The sequence below is a fragment of the Lemur catta genome, chromosome 14 (genome assembly GCF_020740605.2).
Source record: "Lemur catta isolate mLemCat1 chromosome 14, mLemCat1.pri, whole genome shotgun sequence".
Lineage (NCBI taxonomy): Eukaryota > Metazoa > Chordata > Mammalia > Primates > Lemuridae > Lemur > Lemur catta.
In genome coordinates, this window is record NC_059141.1 from 23,857,019 (window position 1) to 23,876,908 (window position 19,890).

General features: G+C 42.4%; 1 protein-coding gene across 1 annotated transcript in view; it reads left to right on the plus strand.

Moving 5' to 3' along the window:
• Positions 1 to 2,066: 2,066 nt before the first annotated feature.
• The window catches only part of PKD2L1 (polycystin 2 like 1, transient receptor potential cation channel), a 33,692-nt gene continuing 15,868 nt past the window's right edge, over positions 2,067 to 19,890 (plus strand). Inside the window, 2 exon segments of the mRNA XM_045568635.1 lie at positions 2,067 to 2,301; positions 2,832 to 2,945. Of these exon segments, the coding sequence (XP_045424591.1) occupies positions 2,067 to 2,301; positions 2,832 to 2,945 (349 nt within the window).

Here is a 19,890-nt window from a genome sequence, read left to right on the forward strand (position 1 = left end):
TTGGATATTAGCCCCTTATCCAATGTATGATTTGTAAATATTTTCTCCCAATCGGTGGGTTGTCTCTTCACTCTATTAATTGTTTTCTTTGCTGTGCAGAAGCTTTTTAGTCTGATGCAATGCCATTGTCTATTTTTGTTTTTGTTGCCTGTACTTTTGGGGTCATATCTAAGAAGTCACTGCCCAGACCAATGTCATGGAGCTTTTCCCCCAAGTTTTCTTCTAGTAGATTTTTAGTGTGAGGTCTGATGTTTAAGTCTTTAATCCATTTCAGGTTGATTCTTGTATAAAGGGTGAGATAAGAGTCCATTTTCATTCTTCTGTATGTGGATATGCAGTTTTCCCAGCACCATTTATTGAAGAGATTGTCCTTTCCTCATGTATGTTCTTGGCACCTTTGTTGAAAATAAATTGGCCATAGATGTATCTCATCCTTTCTCTTCCCAAAGAAAACAGGCACATTGGAATGTGTCTCGCTGGCTGGTAAATGGAGAGATAGGCACTTCTCTCTGTAGGAAGGCTCACTGACAGTTCCTCAGCTCCATCCAAGCAGAGAGTTCTTTCTCTTAATAGCATCTGGGCCTGGGGCAGGAGATTCATGCAGCACAATCAGGGTACAACAGCTACTTACTCAAGTCTGTCTTAGGAGTCAGAATACACTTATTTATCAAAGTCCAGCCCTGTGTTGTCTGGAGACTGGTGTCTCATTAAAGGTTAATGTTTTACTATATGTGAAGATGGGCTTAAGGCCAGCACAGCAGGAGAGTAGCCCTAGGTGGAGAATCAGGAGTTGAGAGAGGGCAGCCCCATCTTCAGCCTTCAGGGATGAGAAACTGCAGGGTGACCACCAGCACTTGTGGGACCAGCCCCATTCTGGGGCACAGTGCATATCTGTCGGTGAGCCAGGGCAGAAGCTCAGAGGCTGGAGCAGGGCGTAGGCAGGGATGTGCTTGAGGCCATACCAGGGTTTTACTTCAGAGACCTGAGGTTGGAAAGAAAGCAGATCAATCCTGAAATCACTCATGTTTCCATGCTGTGCTCCAGCTTACAATTCTAGGCCTAGCAGCCATAGGGAAAGGTTGCCAAGTCAGCTGGGTCCAGATATCCACTCCTTTAAGGAGTCCCAAGTTACATCGCCTTTTGCTCTCTGATCCCGCTTCCCAATCAGGACTTAGCCTTTTTCCTAAACTGAGCCCCACATCCTTAAGGAATACCCTTCTCTTGCTGTGCCTCCACTATATACCATGGGAGGGCAAACCTCAGAAAAAGGACAATATAGAACTCTGTAGTCCTTCTCTCTCCTCCTCAGGGTCAGAGACCCTGTCCCTCGGGTATCTGGGATGGGGATTCCTCCTGACACTGTCCTTTCCCTCCAGCCATGAGAGTGGAGTGAGGGAGGGGAGCTGCCTTCTCCACTCCACTGGGGACAGCTCAAGGTGAGACATTAAAGGAGCCTCAGGCACTTTGGGTTGGGTAGGGAGGCCTCCAGGTTCAGTCTCTCAGCCTGGCCTTGGGCCCCACCCTGATCCATGTCGGCCCTTTCAGGAGCTTTTAGTGGAAATTAGCTCAGACCCACAATAGAGGCTCCTAGGCTCCCTCTTTTCTCAGCTCCTCCCACTGCTCTTTCATCATCTTGTCTGTCTGACTTCTGGCCCATCCCTCCACTGGCACCTTCATCCCCAGAGCTCTCCTCGTTCACCCATCCCTCCTGCCGCCCCTAGGCTCCACATCTTCCTCATATTCCCCTCTCTCCCCTCTTCAAACCCCTAACTCCCAGTTCCCTCACATCCCCTTTCTTCTTGTCCCCTGGGACTTGCAGCAAACAGGACAGTGAGAGCCCCTGGCAGGATTGATGGTCACTCCCCACCCCATCTTCATCTGCTCCCTCCCCCACCAGGCACAGATTTCCCCCTACAAAAGGCAGGAGGCAGAGGCTGTGTTGGAGCAGCTGCTCTCAGGCTCCCTTTCCCCTGCCCACTGCGGGCCAGGCTGGGCTGTGCCTTTGCTCCATCTTTCTCCAGCTGAGAGTGGGCACCTGGGGTGCCAGGCCCCCTGTCTCATTCCCCATGAATGCTGTGGAGAGTTCTGAGGGGCAGGAGCTGCAAAAGCTGGGGAGGGGAGCCTGGGACAACCCCGCCTACAGTGGGCCCCCCTCCCCGCACAGGACATTGAGGATCTGCACTGTCTCCAGTGAAGTGCCCCCCCAGCCCCAACCCAAGAAGCCTGAAGATGAAGCCCAGGAGAAGGCACACAGGACGCTGGTGTCCAGCTGCTGCTTCCACATCCGTCGCGGCATCAGAGGTACCAGGTGAAGGGAGGGTTCTCCTGGGATACTGGAGTCAGGAGAAGGGGTCACCAAAAGCTTCTAGGGGGGAAATGTGATCTGAACAAGAGGTGACATCTCAGTGTCTCTTTGGGGTTTGTGAATTGCCTGTGTCAGAGCTGCATGCCCCAGAACACAGAGACCCATCTAGAGGTCTACCAGAAGGGGGGCCTGGCATGGTCATCACTTGGGGACCCAGAGGGGTGTCTGGAAGCTAGTTTGAGGGAAGACATGGATATGATGATACCCTGGACTGCACTCCTCCCCAGAACAAGTTCCTCCTTTTCATGCCTTTGTTCTTTGCTACCCAGTGCCTTCACCCTGTCTGCCCCAGGGAGCTGGATCTGGGAGGGCAGGCATGGGTGTAGCCAGATTCAGCCAAGGGACAAGGTGATGGGTAAGGAAGGGCTGGGGTGGACACAGGGGTAAAGCCAGCGACAGATGGGTGGGGATAACCGCCAGGAACACTGCTCTTAGGGATCCTGGGCATCTCTCCAATGCCCCTTAGGACTTTGGGGAACAGCCCTGACTGAGAACACAGCTGAGAACCGGGAACTTTATGTCAAGACCACCCTGCGGGAGCTTTTGGTATATGTCGTGTTCCTGGCGGACATCTGTCTACGTGAGTAGCATCTGTCTTTGTGTACCCCTGTCTGCGATAAGCACCTGTGTGTGTGGTGTCTGTACATGGATTTCTGCAGGCAGCATCTGTGCCTCTGTGTTCTGGGAGCTCTGGATATCAACACGCAAATCCAATTTATTGCCTTTTCAGCATAAGGCATTTTGTTTAAAAAGGACTTGTCAGTAGAGGAAGGTAGATCGTTGAGAAGCAGTTAATAAAAGTTGTTTTGTCAAGAATTACAAGGGAAACCCAGTTTTTAAGTGTAAGTTACTGCCATTGACTCAGCAGCCATTGTTTCCTATCAGCAGGTGGAAGTTTTAACCCCTCTGTAAAGAGTGGAAGGCCGCTCCCTCCTGTTTGGAAAAAATAGTTTGGTGGGTTTCACATAGTTAGCTGTCATACTATATCTGATCCATATTTCTTTAGAGGCAGCAAGAAGAAGATTCAGGAGGCCTTAGAGCTCAGATCCCTGATAAGAGAGTTAGAAATGTGGTGACGAGTGTCAAGTGAGAGGCCACCACGCCATGCCAGGGGCCACTGAAGGAAGCTTATCTGAAGCTCTAGGTATAGACAGAAACGGGAAAGCTTTTGTCTCTAAGTTGCAAGAAGCAAGTGAGAAGACAGAAGGGAACACCATGGGAAGATAGAGTCAAAGAACTGTAGATAATAATAAAGTTGGAACTAAACAGACTCTATTAGTCTATAAATGAGGATAAAAATTTTGTATTTAGTTTATTACTTCTTTGAAAAGTATCACAAGTGAAGTTTGCCTAATTTAATAGAGTTGTATGTGTAGTTGTGTGTGGATTAAAGCTGTAGGTTGGACCATACAACTAAGATGCCTTTGTTATAAGTGGCCTCATATACTCCAGAAGGCTCTATTCTTTTTAGGGTGCATGAATCTTTCAAAAGTGGAATCAGAGAGTCTGATAACATAAGCTTTGAGGGAAAGTTTTATCTTCCTTTGGGCCACACCCATTTGTGTGAGCCCTCTAGGAGAGCTGAGCAGAAAGTGCTTGCCTCTGGCTGTTCTGTGTTGGAACTCACTCTGTGCCGGACAGAGTGGGCAGTCCTGAGTGTTTGCCAGTGGTCACTCAGCATGGAGTGAGAGGAGACAGTGTGTGCGAGGAACAATGGCCAACCCAGTGTACATTTTGTGGGGCCCATTAGATTCCTTTCAGCAAATGACTGTCAAAAATTCATTTGTTGACATATTGATTTTTTTGTCTTGACCATCTGCTAGCAAGGAGTATTCATCTCCTTTTTCAGGTCCTGTGACAGCAGCTGAAACCCACAGGCAGAACCTTTCTATATACATGACTTAAATGTCTCTATTTCCAGATTAGCCTTGGGAATAGGATTGGGAGGTTTCTAGCTCCCCAGAGTTACAATGGACCATTTCAGACTCCTCAGTATGGGGCTGGAAGGGGTAAAAGCTTGGGTTCTGGAAGCCCAGGAGTCCCATCCACTTGTGTTCTCTACTTTCTGAGATCTCAAAGCACTGATGAATGCCAGGTGGGCTGTGACTTGCCAAGTCTGAGTCATAGACTCAGTCCAACAATTGCAGAATTCTTGAGTGGCCAGGGGCTTTCCAGGTCATCTAGTTCAAGGATGCAGAACACAGACCCCTTTTCTGTGATCCCTCCCTTGGTGCTCTGTCAGGTGGCCAACCAACCCCATTGTGGGGACTGTCACTGTTTCATGGGGCAACTCATTCTACTGTTGAGCAGTTCTATTTCCTTCCATTTATGGAGCCCCCTACTCTGTGGCAGCCACTGGGCTGAGGGACACATAGGCAGCTGATACTTGGGCCTTTCCCCTCCAGGGCTAACTTTCTTTCTTCCGTTGAGCTAAATATCTTACTGCAATTATACTTTTCAACCCTTGAATGAGGGTAGCTGCTTCTTGGTCATCTGTTCTCCAGATTAAATAATTTCTATTTTATCACTGAACTAGCCATTACAATATGGTTTCCAGAGGTAATATTATACAGAGATTGAAGGCTCTGAATTTGCACAGATTTGGGTTCAAAAACTATGCTCTACCATTTACCTTCTGAGGGAACTTGAGCAATTTGTTTAACTTCTTTGGGTTTCAGTTTCCTCATCTGTTCCTGCCCAATCCAATAGGATTATGTGAGATAACATCCATGAAGTTATTAACTCAGTACTAGTATATATTAAAATCTATTTCAGAATGCTCACCATACTGGTTGCCTGTCTCTGATCTATATGATGTTCAGTACTGGACAAAATATACTATAGGCAATTTGACCAGCACCGAGTACTGTGATGCTATTACTTCTGTTGCATCCATATTTGGGGGTTCTATGAGGACATGCAGAAGAAGTGATATCTGAGATGAAACCTGAGAGATGAGGAGTATTTAGCTCCTTGAAAGGGAGGTGAAGAGAAAGGAAGTTTCTGGGAAGAGGGGACAGCATGTGCCAAGACCCAGGGAGGACAGAGGGCACAGTCTAGTGAAAGTACATCAGTCAATGCAACTGGAACAGAGAGTCTGAGAAGCAAAATGGTAGAAGATGATGAGGCTGGCCATATAAGCAGGGGTATATCATGAAGGACCTTATAAGGCATGATAAGGAATTTGGATTTTACCCTGAAGGCTACAAGGGGAGCCACTGAAGGGTTATAAGCAAAGGAGTGACATGATAAATTTTGAGTTCTAGTGGGGAGAGGATAAAAGCCTGACCTTGGGTCAGTGTGGTATCTCTGGGAAAGCTGATGGAGAAGATGATAGTCCTGTGCTAAGCATATTAATGGGTTTTTTTTAAAGCCACCCAAAAACTTATCAGGGCCACTGAGTCAATCCAGTGGTAGTATAGCATGCTGGGTACGCACTAGGGCTCTGAAGTCAGACTGTCTGTGTTCAAGGCCTGGCATTTCCAGTGATCAGCTGTGTGATCCTGAGCAAGTTTGCTAATCTCTCTTAGCCTTGGGTAATGATCATACCCACCTGATAAGATAGTTGTGAAGGTTAACTAAAACGGTGTAGCACAGTATCTGTCTGCCACATGGTAAACAATGTCTTTATCTTCAACTCACAGCAGGCACTGTAAAACTATAGTACAGCATCATGAACCTAACCAGCATTGAAGGGGGAGAAAGGGAGGATTAATATGACACCTTTAAACCTCTGAAAACTCTAACTTCTATGGAGATGGGCTCTTAGTAAAGATCTTGAAATCATTAAACTACCTGAAGATATGCCATTTAACTACCTTTGACCTTGAGAATTGAAGTCCACACCCACAAAGTGCCAGCCCCCACAAGAACTTTTTATGAAATAGAATTTGGAGGCCTTCATATTCTGATGTTTCCTACAACCTTTAGTAAAATAATACCAATACTAGTTTCCTAGCCCCCATCCTTTCCATGCCTTCTCCTTCTTTCAGACATCTCTTCAGGCAACATGGAGCCTTGGACAGGTCTCAGCAGGGCCACTCTGGTGCTCTCCAAGGTCCTGGCCTCACCTCCCTCATATCTCAGCTGCCTGTTAGCCTCCCTGAGCTCTGGCCATCTGCAACTAGATGATGCATTCTCGGTGGGGGTGATGTAGCCCCCAAGGGGGTAAAAGTAGTTTCTGGGAAGGCAAAGGAAAAAAACCCATCTTAGATATTACGATGGCTTTTGGCCCTCCAAAAAGCCAAGTACATAAACAAATATAGAGTCTATCTCTGGTATTATAACTTAATTGGATTGGGGACTGATTAGAAGAAAATGTCTACAGAAGCTCCTGGGGGGGATGGATAATGCAAGAAAAGGTTAAGAAACACTAATCAGTATGTTGACTGAGCTCTCCTGCCTAAGGATGAGGAAGACAAGTGCTAAGCCCAGAATCCGGCATAAAGCAGGGTGGCTGTTGTGTTGTTCTCTCAGGATGCTGTTTCCTAAGAACTGGAGAGACATGCAGTTGGCTACGCACCTTTACCAGTGTGGTTTCTCCTGTCCGTTCATGTGACTGGGCTCAAATGTTCCAGGATCCATGTTTAGTATTAGATAAATACTGTGGCATGATGGAAACTTGAAAACACTGGAGTCAGAAAAACTGGATTCAAATATGTGCTCTACCACTTATTGACTTTGTGACCTTGAACACTTCCTTGTTGGTAGAAAAAGAATAATATTATTTATCTTACAGAGATAACATGTATAAAGAATCTTACACAATTACTGGTAGTAATTGTATTATCTAGTGGAATTTCAAAACACTCACTTGGTCATCTAGATTGGTTGTAAAAAATACCATCCAAAGAAGAAGCCAACGAAGTGGGAGGATTGCCTAACTCAGGAGACTTGAGACCCCTATAAAGGTGGATCCTCAGCTGGGCGCTTGTAATCCTAGCACTCTGGGAGGCTGGGGCAGGAGGATCGCTTGAGCTCAGAGTTCGAGACCAGCCTGACCAAGAGTGAGACCCTGTCTCTACTAAAAATAGAAAAATTAGCCGGCGTCGTGGTGCACACCTGTAGTCCCAGCTACTTGGGAGGCTGAGGCAGGAGGATTGCTTGAGCCCAGGAGTTTGAGGTTGCTGTGAGCTAGGCTGATGCCACTGCACTCTACCTGGGGTGACACAGAAAGGCTCTGTCTCAAAAAAAAAAAGAAAAAAGAAAAAGAAAGAAGCCAATCTGAGAAGGCTGCATACTGTATGATTCCAACTATATGCCATTCTGGAAAAGGCAAAACTATGAAGACAGTAGACCTTGCCAGTGGTTTCCCAGGGTTGGGGAGAGGGAAGAATGAATAGGCAAAGCACAGAAGATTTTTAGGGCAGTAAAACAACTCTGTATGATACTGTTAACAGTGGAGACATTGCATTATACATTTGTCAAAACCCACAGCTATACAGCAGCAAGAGTGAACCCTGATGTAAACTATGTACTTTGGGTGGTAATGATGTGTCAATGAAGGTTCATTGTGTAACGAATGTACCACTCTGGTGGGAGATTTTGATAGTAGGGAAGGCTGTGCCTATGTAGGGGCTGGCGATATATGGGAAATCTCTCTATCTTTCACTCAATTTTGCTGGGAAACTACAACTGCTCTAAAAAAATAAAGTTTATTTTTCTTTTTTTAAAAAATATTCATTTCAGTCCAACTTAACCCTTGCAAAAGTTTATTTTTAATGTGTATTAAAAATACTTTTCATGACTATAGTTAATAATGATGCATTATATCTTTCAAAATAGCCAAAAGAGAGGATTTTTAATGTTCTTACCATAAATAAATTATAAAAAGGCAGGGTATGGTGGCTCATGTCTGTAATCCTAGCACTTTGGGAGGCCAAGGCAGGAAGATCACTTGAGCCTAGGAGTTTGAGACCGGCGTAGGCAATATAGTGAGACCCCCGTCTCTACAAAATAAATTAATTAATTTAGTTAAAAAATAAGGCCGGGCGCGGTGGCTCACGCCTGTAATCCTAGCTCTGGGAGGCCGAGGCGGGTGGATCGCTCGAGGTCAGGAGTTCGAGACCAGCCTGAGCAAGAGTGAGACCCCGTCTCTACTAAAAATAGAAAGAAATTATCTGGCCAACTAAAAATATATATACAAAAAAATTAGCCGGGCATGGTGGCTCATGCCTGTAGTCCCAGCTACTCGGGAGGCTGAGGCAGTAGGATCGCTTAAGCCCAGGAGTCTGAGGTTGCTGTGAGCTAGGCTGACGCCACGGCACTCACTCTAGCCCGGGCAACAAAGTGAGACTCTGTCTCAAAAAAAAAAAATAAAATAAATAAATAAATAAATAAATAAATAAATAAATAAATAAGAAATGATAAACATTTGAGGGAATATGCTCATAATTAGCCTGATTTGATCATTCCACAATATATACATGTAACAAAACATCATATTGTACCCCATAAATATATGCGATCATTATCTGTCAATTAAAAATAAAATTAAAAACAAATAAATAAATATAATAAAAATACCTTTCAAAATTTGTAGTTGGCTCCACATACAGGGATAGTATCACTTGAACAGCATCCTTAAGTAATGTTAGACCTTTAAGTTAAAGCACTTTCTCCAGAAGGCCTCAGTTTCTCGCCACCACCAGTATGATCATCATTATTAACAGCACAAACAACAAACCTTTATTGAATAATTTTTCAGTGTGCCTAGCACTATGCTGTGTACTTTATCTCACTGACTACTCCTAATAGCTCTATGAAATTGGCTCCAGTATCACTCCCATTTTAAAAATCAGGAAAGGTTTAGATAAGTCACATAGCTTGCCCAAGGCCACACAGCAAACACGTGGAAAAAGAAAGAATCCATCTCCACAACTGTTTGGCTGAATTCTGTGGCTTTCAATGGCTAGAGTCTTCTACAGCCTCTCTGCATGCAAATATGTTGCACATTAATTTATTAACACCCGTCAACATCTTAGCAAAGACAACGCCTTGCCCTACCCTAATAGAAGCAGGGTCTTGGGAAATTCTACTAGTGGACTACTTCTTTTTCTTTTTATTGCTGTATTTAAAAGATGATATAAAAGCATTAAAGAACATTTTGAAATTCACTACCACTACACCAAAGAGATTTTCATTTTTTCATATTACCAGTCCTTACCCATACATATATATTTTTACCTAGTTGTGTTATATTGTACACTTTCACTTACATTTGGATCAGAAACATTTCCTTATGTTTCTAAGTAGCTTTTATATTTTCATTTTCATGACTACTGTCACACCGCAATTAACTAAAATATTCCTCTTGTTATTATAATATTTACCAGTTATGGGTAAATATATTAATATCTATGCCTGCTGCTTTTTTTCTGTTTTTCTTGTATTATTTCCTTGAGAATGTCCAAGGAGAGAGATTACTAGGCCACACGATAGAAATATCTCCTGCTCACTATGTGTTGTCATTCTGCCTCTGGAAGGAATTTATACAAATTTATTATGCCACCAGTGCTGTAAGATCACACCAATTCTGTCAAAACCTCATCAAAATTGTATATTTTCATTTATAATTTTTCTTATTAAATAGGTATAAATGGTACAACTTATCTTCATTTACTTGCCTTTGATTAGCAGTAAGGATGGACAGTTTTCTCATGTTTTAGTTTATAATGTATATTTAATTTTGTATAAATTGCATAAGCTATGCTTTAGGAGGGACCAGGGCAGGGACAGGGGGCGGGGAACTTGGACAATTAGACCCTTGGTGGGGAACCAGCGATCTCATTTCCAGGATCTGGGGTCCTGGGAATGGAAAGAATAGCAAACAAAATTAGGCATCACCTGTACAGCAGGTGGCCTGGGATGGGCCCTAATAAACTATCACCATTTGCCATATTGACCACATTTCCTCTCCTTTATGCTTTATTCTAGAAACTTGGGGGGGGGGCCTAGAAACCAAGGCTATTTGGAATCTCATCTGGCTAAAACAGAGTTATCTTTTTTATGTAGGCAATGTGGGTGACCCATCCATCTTCTCATAATAATAATATCAATTGTGCAGCCCTTTAAACCTTACAAAGGGCTTTCACGCCTATTATATCGTTTGATCCTGACAGCAATCCTGTAAGGCATAGATATTATTATTTATTTTCTACAGATTAGGAAAATGTTGTTATTGTCATATAAATAGTTCAGGAATGACCAGTCATTCAGAACTGTTCCTGACGGGTAGAGTCAGTCCTGTCCTAGCTATTCCTCAGCAGAGAAAGTGCTGGAGTCCTGCCTCTCGCTGCCTGCTGGCCCCACACCACCATCATATTTATGAAAGGGCTTCCAGCCCCTTTGTCTTCTTGGAGGGATGGCTGTAGTCTTTTGTTGCTGGAGGAAACATTGAAGGTCTTTGTGTAGAAACAATGACTGTTTGTTTTAGGAGACATTATTGTTATCTCACAGGTGCACCTGGGACTGGCCCTGTTTAGGAGAGGCTCTAAGCCAGGACAAGACTGGGTCTGGTCACCATGGAGCTGGGGAGGAGGGCAGAGACCCTCAGCCTTTGGTGATTTGTGTCTACACATCAATTAATGTCAATTGGATGTTCTTTATCCAGCACTGGTTTATCTCCACTCTACTTTCTTCTAGTAGATTTCAAGGTTCTGTTAATAGATTGGAGGAATTGCATTAACAGGAGAGGTTGAAGTGAGCCTGGAGATCAGGAAGATATCTTTCTTGACTGAGCATTTCTGGAATCAACAAGGAAAGGAACCGAAATATATTGGAGGTTCAGGAATTGAGTGTGGGTGAGGCCCCTATGTGGCTGTAATGATGTCAGAAGATAATTGGTCACATAGAGCCATGATTTTAGTGAAGGCACAGTCACATAATGGAAAGAACATGGGGCCTGGAGTAAGGTGACCTGATCCAAACTATGGTCCTACCAGTTATGAGCCATTTATCTTTGGCAAGATAGGTCAAGATACTTAAATCTCTCTGAGCCTTGATTTCCTTCTCAAGTGAGGATAATGTCTGCCTTTGTGAGGCTGGTAGAAAACAAATAAGGCACTTAGTGCAGTGCCTGGAATATAGTAGGCTTTCGATAAATATCAGTTGCCGTTCCATATCAAGGTATAAATTAGGAAAGTATTGAAATACATCTCAAAACTCTGGATTATTACAGATGAGATCAGGCTAGGGCACTGTTGGTATAAGTGGCCAGAGAAAGAGCAAGGCACAAACCTGGGTACTAGCTCTGTGTCTTGCCAGCCAAATGACCCTGAACAAGTCACATAAACTCTGAACTTCATGTTTCATGGGTAAGGCGGAAGAATCATCAGACATGGCTGACAAGCAGTTGGGAGTCAGTATAAGGGAAAGCTATTTGAAAACTATGAAATAAGGTACACAGGTAAGGGATTATAATGATATTGATAATAATCTCCCTGTTATTGGGTGGTGGCAGCGGAAAGGCTGGGGCTGTAAGTTCAAGCAGATCCTCAGGACAGGGGAGAGGTTCTAGTTACAGAGACAAGGCATAGGGCAGCAGTTCTCAAAAGTGTGCTCTGAAGACCACTGGGACTTCCTGAGACCCTTTCAGAAGGTTTGTGAGGTCCTCTCTTACCCAAAAGCATATTTATATAAGGTCATATTTTCCATACACTTCAACCAAAACAACATATTGCAACAGATTAAAGGCGGAAGCAGATATGAGAATCCAGCTGTTTTCTATTAAGCCAGACATTAAGGAAATTTGCAGACATGTAAAACAATGCACTTTTTTCATTATAAAAGTGTTTTGTCTGAAAAAATATAGCTTTTTAAAAAAAATATGTTATTTGTGTTTACATGTGTTGGGCTTGTTATCATTTTTAAATGAATGAATTAATAAATATTTAAATTTCCCCTGAGTTTTCATTTCTAATAAGGTCATGATTGATAGATATAACCCAAATAAACAAAAACTTTTTGGAGTCCTCAAAATGTTTAAGAGTTACAAAGAGGTTCTGAGAACAAAACGTTTGAGAACCACTGGCTCGGAGACTGAGTTTGAGCTGGGACCTTGGCAAGGCGTGAGGGATAAAGTAGTGCAGGGAGATCTGGGAAATCTTGTGGATGCCAGAAGCAGGTACTCATTCAGGTCTACGGCAGGCCAAAGTCATTGCCATTTGCTTGCTTGTTTGCTTGTTTAACAGCATTACAAATGTTTTTAACTGTTTTTTAAGTCATGGCCAGGGAGGCACAAAGTCATTGCCATTTGCTTGCTTGCTTGTTTGTTTTAAGTGTTGGCTCTCAGCCTGGAGGAGGCAGGCGTGGTGGAGGTAGCACTGGGCCAACTAAGGCCTCAGGCTATGAGTATACAAGAGCTTTGCCATAGTCAGAGTCTCAAAGGCCAAGTAAGAGGAAGAAGGCATAAAACAGTATTTCTCTTCATTCCATTGCAACATAATTCTGCCCCTTTCCTCCACAAAAAAATTAAACGGGGAATATTGTTATTAAATTTTTACCTAATGCGTAGTCCTTGTTTTTTATTATAGAAGTCCAATAATGTAGAGAATGTTAAAGCCCCTCCCTGTAAGCACTGTTAATAGTTTGGTATACATCATTTCAGCCATTTTCTAGACACATATAAAATATATGAATTTTAGGTAAGAAGCTGTGGTTGGCTTACACTAGGAGGATGTGTGAAGGCCACAGCAATGCTGTCTACGTGATGAAATGTCCACTGATGGTGATAAAAATAGGGCAGGAGGCTCTCCCGAGGTGCTAATGGCTGACGGTAATAAAGTCAGTGCAGGAGGATTTCTTGATGCACTTTGTGGCAAATAAACTCAGCAATGACCCAAGTCAGGAAAAGTGCTTCCTGCCAGATACCCCTGAGAACTGGACTGGCTCTTCAGACACCTGCTTCCCTCGCTCTCTGCTCTCTCCCCAGGCACTGGTCCATTTTGCTTTCTTCTTACCTACCTCTGCCCACAATTTTTGACTCCTCTTTTTCCCCCCCTAGTCCCCGGTCTCACAGCCTTTCCCTGTTCTCCTGTTCCTGACACAAGACTATGGCTTCTTGAGGCTTTTTTTTTAAGGGCTCTCCCTACTAGAAACCCCAAGGATTTTTCCTCTTTTGGTTTTTGAACCCCAGGAAAAGTTTGATAAGATGTTTCAGAAAGTTCATGCCCTTCAAAGTGGTAATGGTGTAGTTTCTGTTAAATTGTTTAAAAATCAAGCAATTATTAATTACTTAACTATGCTTTCCCTCGATATGGAACTGTTTGAGAGGCTCCTGTTGTGTACTGAGTGAGAAAGCCCTGCAGTAAAGGAGGCGATGCATTTACCTGGGGTGACCAGAACCGTCTTCATACAGTCTTCTTGGATGGCCTTTCTTTTGCAATACTTCATGAACCAGTCAATCATGAGGCTACCCTTAATAGACCCAGTACTCCAGAGAGAATCAATTCTGGGCATTGGGTGAGTATATGGTTTAAGTCATGGTGTTGATTGTCCTGTAATCTTTACAATGTCTTATTGGTGCCTGTAGTTTGGACTGCACAATTACAAGTAAAGTCCAGGGCTTCTATATAGTGAAATCACACACTACCGACTCTATTGCTTAGTTACCTCTCCCTTATCATTGTTAAGACAGTGCATGCAATGGTGGCATCCCAACTGGGCCGACTCCCTATATATGTGGTCACTAGGTTTTTCCTGCCTGGTTTTCCATTGCTTCTGGGTCCACATTTTCAAGGATTCCAGCCTTGGCATCCTTTACCATCAGGGGCTCCTGTTCTAATGCATTCTCATTTTCTAGCATTAAATACATTTTTTATTCAGCTGGATTTAAGCAGCAAAAAGTCTTTGCATCTCAGCACTACACTACTTTCTGTGGCTTTAGTTTTTCCAAGATGACCGGTCTCTGAGATCTTTGAGTAAACACAGTACTAATCTGGGCAACATAAGGAGACCTCCTCTCTATGAAAAATTTAAAAATTAGCCGGGCATGGTGGCACATGCCTGTAGTCCCAGCTACTCAGGTGGCTGAGGCAGGAGGACATAGCTTACGCCCAGGAGTTCTAGGCTGCTGTGAGCTATGATCACGCCACTTCACTCCAGTCTGGGTGACAGAGAAAGATCCTGACAAAAGAAAAAAAAAGAAAAAGAAAGAAAGAAAAGTCAGTAAGAGCAAGCACAACTCTTCCTCTGTCATGTTCTATGGGAACATGTATAGAATCATCACTGACTCATCAGCCAGAGAAATTCCATATTAAGATATTAAGATGAGTCTCAGGTCTTACTACAGTTGGTGTCTTCTGACCCCCCAGTGTGCCCTCCTGCTTGGAGACCATAGCTACAAAAGTCTTATATTTCTCTCATGCCATTGACTGAAGTTCATGTTATGTCTTGAGCTTTCAAAATCCTTCAAAATTAATGCTATTAGGGGTCAATATTTTTCTGGGATGATTCTGAAGAGAAAGACTATCCATTTTCCTCAGGACCTTTTACCTCCTGGTTTGACTGCTGTCTTAAAAAACCTCTTCAAGCAGTTCTGAACCACATAATAATTTACAAGCCACCAGCTAAAGGCTGTATCAAATGTGTAAGAATCAATTTTTTTTTGCTCTCTCTTGCGTCTGTATTCAGAATTGAATAGAACAGGAAAGTTCTAGCAGCTAATCACAAGTATATCCTTGTGCCCTGTTCCCTAGTCCTATCTCCAGTCTTCTAGGTATCTGATTTCAGTATTCTATCCCCTGAGATCATCTGTTATATTAATTCAGCATGGACAAGTATCTCTAGGTCTGTTCTTCCTGTTGTGCTGAGATCTCAGGCATAGCAGAAACTTTAGGGAGATCACTAACAAGATCTTGGATTCATTTTCCATTTTCCAGACCTTCGGCCTGATTGAATTCCCTTCAACAGCAACTCAAAACTTTTTGGCCCTGAATCTGATTTCCTAAGAAGAACCTGGCCATGTATAATCATAGGTTCTCTAGATCTTGAATCTTCCGAACTTAAGCCCTAAAAGGCTTATAATGCTCATAGGCTGTTACTGAAGTTGTGAGTGTTCTAGTTCTCTCAGTTGTAGTCTCTGTAGACACACTGATGTGAAAGGATGTGCCCTGGTTTTCTACAATCCTTCAGTGCATACTCTGAGGACCCTTCCCTCATTTCCATGTTCCAGCTTTCTTCTGCCTACTGTCCATCTTAGGACACATGAGGTACTTGGAGTCCAACTTGGAATGACCCAATAGCATAAATCAGAATGTATGGGTGGGACAGCAGCAGACAAGATGTTGAGAGGTGGATTGCTAAAGTAGGAAGAGAAGGAGGAGGAGGAGGAGGAGGAGGAAGAGGAGGAGGAGAAGGAAGAAGAAAAAGGAGGAGAACAACGACAATAACAACAACAGACTTTTTAAAGGAAGGGCTTTCTACTGAGAAAAGGAACATGGTTCTGTATACCCAGTAAATGCTTTCAACCAAGAGATCTGTGATTAGACTTGACTTTTATTAGGACAGGAATTCTGTGCTATCAGTTTGTTGACTTCAGCTCCATATTTTTTCCCTATATAGGCAAAAAAAACATTTTTAATGTTTATTTTCTTAGAAAGGCTCCTTTTGCAAAGTATTTATCTGACATGGATATATTCATATGAACACGTTGGGATATTGATTTAGCTACAATGACAAGACCAAAATAACAGTTGCTTAAATAAGATAGAGGTCCATTTTTCTCTCACATAACAGTCTGAGGTATAAGAAGCCATGGATGAATATGGGGCTTCACAACCACGTGGGGCCCAGGCTCCCTCTACCTTTCTGCTCTGTCATCCTCCACACATGGCTTCTGTCCCATGCTGCAGCTGCTGTTCGTCCTTCCACACTCCAGCTAGCAGGAAGTAGGAAAGTAGAAAGCAAAGACATGTTCCATCCTTTAAGGACATGAGCTAGAATTTGCAAGTGGAAGCATTTCACTCCACTGACATTTCACTGGCCAGAACTTAATCAAATTGTCACCATACCTAGCTGCAAGGTAGGTGGGCAATGTGGTATTCAGTTGGACAGAAGTGTGCCCCAGATAAAATTATTTTATTATGTAAGAAAGGGAGGAAAGGTATTGGGGAATAACTAGCAGCTTGTGCCAGATAAGGTGAAAAGAAATCTTGCCCATTGTTTGGCTTTGGGAGTAGCAACAGTTAATGAAACCTGGAGAAATCAAGGCATTAATTGATTTTTAAGACATTAATTGAAATAATCTCCCTGAGATAAATCATCAGGAATATTGATGAGAGCTGGTTCTTTTTTAGCAGGAGTGGATATTAAAGTGCTTAGCTAAGCTATTGTGAAACTGCTACCAGAGGCTGTTGAGGAGGTGAAATAAAGGCTAGTTTCATGATGTCATATTTTATTTCACAAGAAAGTAGAATCACCCACTAGAGATAACCACAGACTTCCCCCAACCCCAAATTATTTATATGACCAAAGCCAAGGTGGATCCAGTGTGCCAAGAAATAGAGAGAGATGTTTCAGAGAACTTCTTGCAAGCCAGGTGACAAGGGTCTCAAGAAAAGGCCATCAGAGGAGCTGCAGGATAAATTTAGAGAATCAGTAAAGCCCGAAAACTTCTAACTCTCTAACAGTCGGAGGATCGATGGAACAGTGGAGGCTCTATCCACACAATGGCTATCAGGACTGGGGGTGAAAGAGACCCCCAGATTTCTACAGAAGCATCCTCAGTGCATGTCTTTAGAGCTATCCAGCTTCGGAAGGAGTAGTTGGCTTTTGAGTGTCAAAAATTTGAAGGCATGGTTTCTAACACAGGAATAGTGTAGACATATAAAGGAACTATACAATTGCTGGCAGAAGCACCCCATGGCTCCGAGGTCAACTAGTTGTCAATTAGTTGAAGAAAGGGATTCCATTCCTGCCTCAGGAGAGTGTTGTTGGAAAAGGACAGCTACATTCCATTAAATAGTAATTAGGAGCAGGAAGGAGCTCAGTAGCCTATGATGATCTATATGGCAATCACCTGGGAAAGGAGATGCACAAAGCTTCCGACTGTAGTCAGCACTGCTGACTTCTTATTATTGCTCTGAACTGGAGAGGCCTCCCAGCAGTTCAAAAGAGAGGACAAAAATATTCAGTCTCTATTATAAACATAGGAATGGATAAAATCAGGTTATTACCCAAGCTCATGATGATGATGATTAATAATAATTATTAGTCATACTTCTTTAATAATAATATATTTATGCCCCACCTACATCTAAAAGGGATCTGAGCCAGCTTCCATTAAAAAGCACAGATACAATAAAATATAGCCCATTAGAACTATAATAAAAAGACTTGGCAAAAGAAGTGGGAAAAGGTAGGAGAGGAAAATAACTTACACCAGAAAACTTAAGATAAATAAGAGTACTACCAATAAGAACAAAGCCTGAGGTTTCTGGCAGCCAAAGCAATGAAGAAAACACAAATAGTTTTCATAATTCTCATTGTTGAGTAAGAAAAAAGCACACCAGTTAATAAGGAGATGCTAACTCTGGGAACAACTGGCCTTTTCGGATTTTATATAAGGAGCATGGAATATCATAACAAATAAAAGCAATGTTAAAAATTGGAGCTACTTTTCATTTGACTGGCTCCTATATCTGCCTCCCTTAAAATCCATATTAAATACTCATTTTATAAGGGCAATTTTAGGAGTGGGAAATATATATGTGTGTGTATACATATACAATGTATATGTTTGTATGAATGTGTATATATATGTATATATACATATATATGAGAGAGAGAGAGAGAGAGAGAGTGAGTGTGTGTGTGTGTGTGTGTGTGTGTGTGTGTGTGTGTGTGTATTTCAGAGATCTGGCTTTACCCAGAAATCAAGCTTGGACAGCCTTGAGGAATTAATTGTAGTCATGTTTTTAGAATAGCATCATCAGGGCCGGGCGCGGTGGCTCACGCCTGTAATCCTAGCACTCTGGGAGGCCGAGGCGGGTGGATTGTTTGAGCTCAGGAGTTCGAGGCCAGCCTGAGCAAGAGCGAGACCCCGTCTCTACTAAAAATAGAAAAGAAATTATACGGATAGCTAAAAACATATATATATATATATACACACATATATATATGTGTGTATATATATATATAAAAAATTAGCTGGGCATGGTGGTACATGCCTGTAGTCCCAGCTACTCGGGAGGCTGAGGCAGGAGGATTGCTTGAGCCCAGGAGTTTGAGGTTGCTGTGAGCTAGGCTAACGCCACAGCAATCACTCTAGCCCGGGCAACAGAGTGAGACTCTGTCTCAAAAAAAAAAAAAAAAAGAATAGCATCATCAGTCGACTTGCTCAGCAAGCCCCCTTTAATATAAGGTAAAAATGTATTTTATAATAACTAATGTAGATTTTGGCACAGATCTGCTAAAGTCATCCACTGCCCTCTTTTCTAGCTCTGTTTTTCTCAGAAATAATGCAACCTTTTTGAGAAATGTCATGGTTTCCATATAAGTAAGGATTGTGTTACAATGAGGTAAAACCCAAGGAAAACTGCCTTATACCATAGTGGGATTCATTGTCTAGGTAATGAAAGGGCAAAAGAGGGCAGGGTTCAGAACTGATCAATTTAGTGGCTTAACGACATCGTGAAAGACCTGTTTCTGTTACTCAGTTCTGCCAGCTGCACAATCAGTTTCATCCTAAGTTTGCCTCTTCTGGGGTTTTCGCATTCATATCTAGTATGAGAGAGAAGATCCCAAAAGGTTCCAGAAATCTCTCTTCTTGGCTCCTTGGCCTGAAATGGGTTACAGGCTCATCCCTGAACCTGTAATGGTACCAAGGGAGGGGTCTATACAGATTTGCTTTGGTCTAAGCTTCCTGTCCAAATCCTAGGGCAAGGGTTGGATTTAATTTCTGGCAACATATGTGAGATGATTAAGAGAGGTATGATACCTCAAATAAAATCGTGGTATTAGCCAAGAGAGAAGACAATGGATCTTAGTGAAGCAATAGCAAAGTTCAGTACAGCATCCAGCACCTGGAAATTTCAGCCTGTAACTTGGAAACATACATGTGGAAAGATTTTTTAAATGATTTTATTATTTTATATTCTATTATTATTATTATAGCATTAATTAAACTTCATGGAAATGAAGAGAAATAAAAACCACCTATTATACCACTAATTTTTCAAAAAGTCAGTTTTTCCTTCAAGTTTTTACACTTAGCATTTTAAAAAATATTTCATTGTAATGATAGCATGGGTACAATTTTACATTTTGTTACCATTTCAATCAATGGCTGTATCATACTCCATTAAGTGGCTCAATGATACCATAATTTACTTAATCATTGTCTCTCCGTAGGATATTTAAGTTGTCTGCAATTTTTTTTATGTTTGGTGAATTTTATTTGTTTATTTTACATTAAAGTATTACGCAATGTTTTGATATTATAAATAACCCAGCTGATATTTTTGTACATGTGACTTTTTACTTCTTTGGGGTTTATCTATATCAGAGTATGGTTCCTGATACAGATT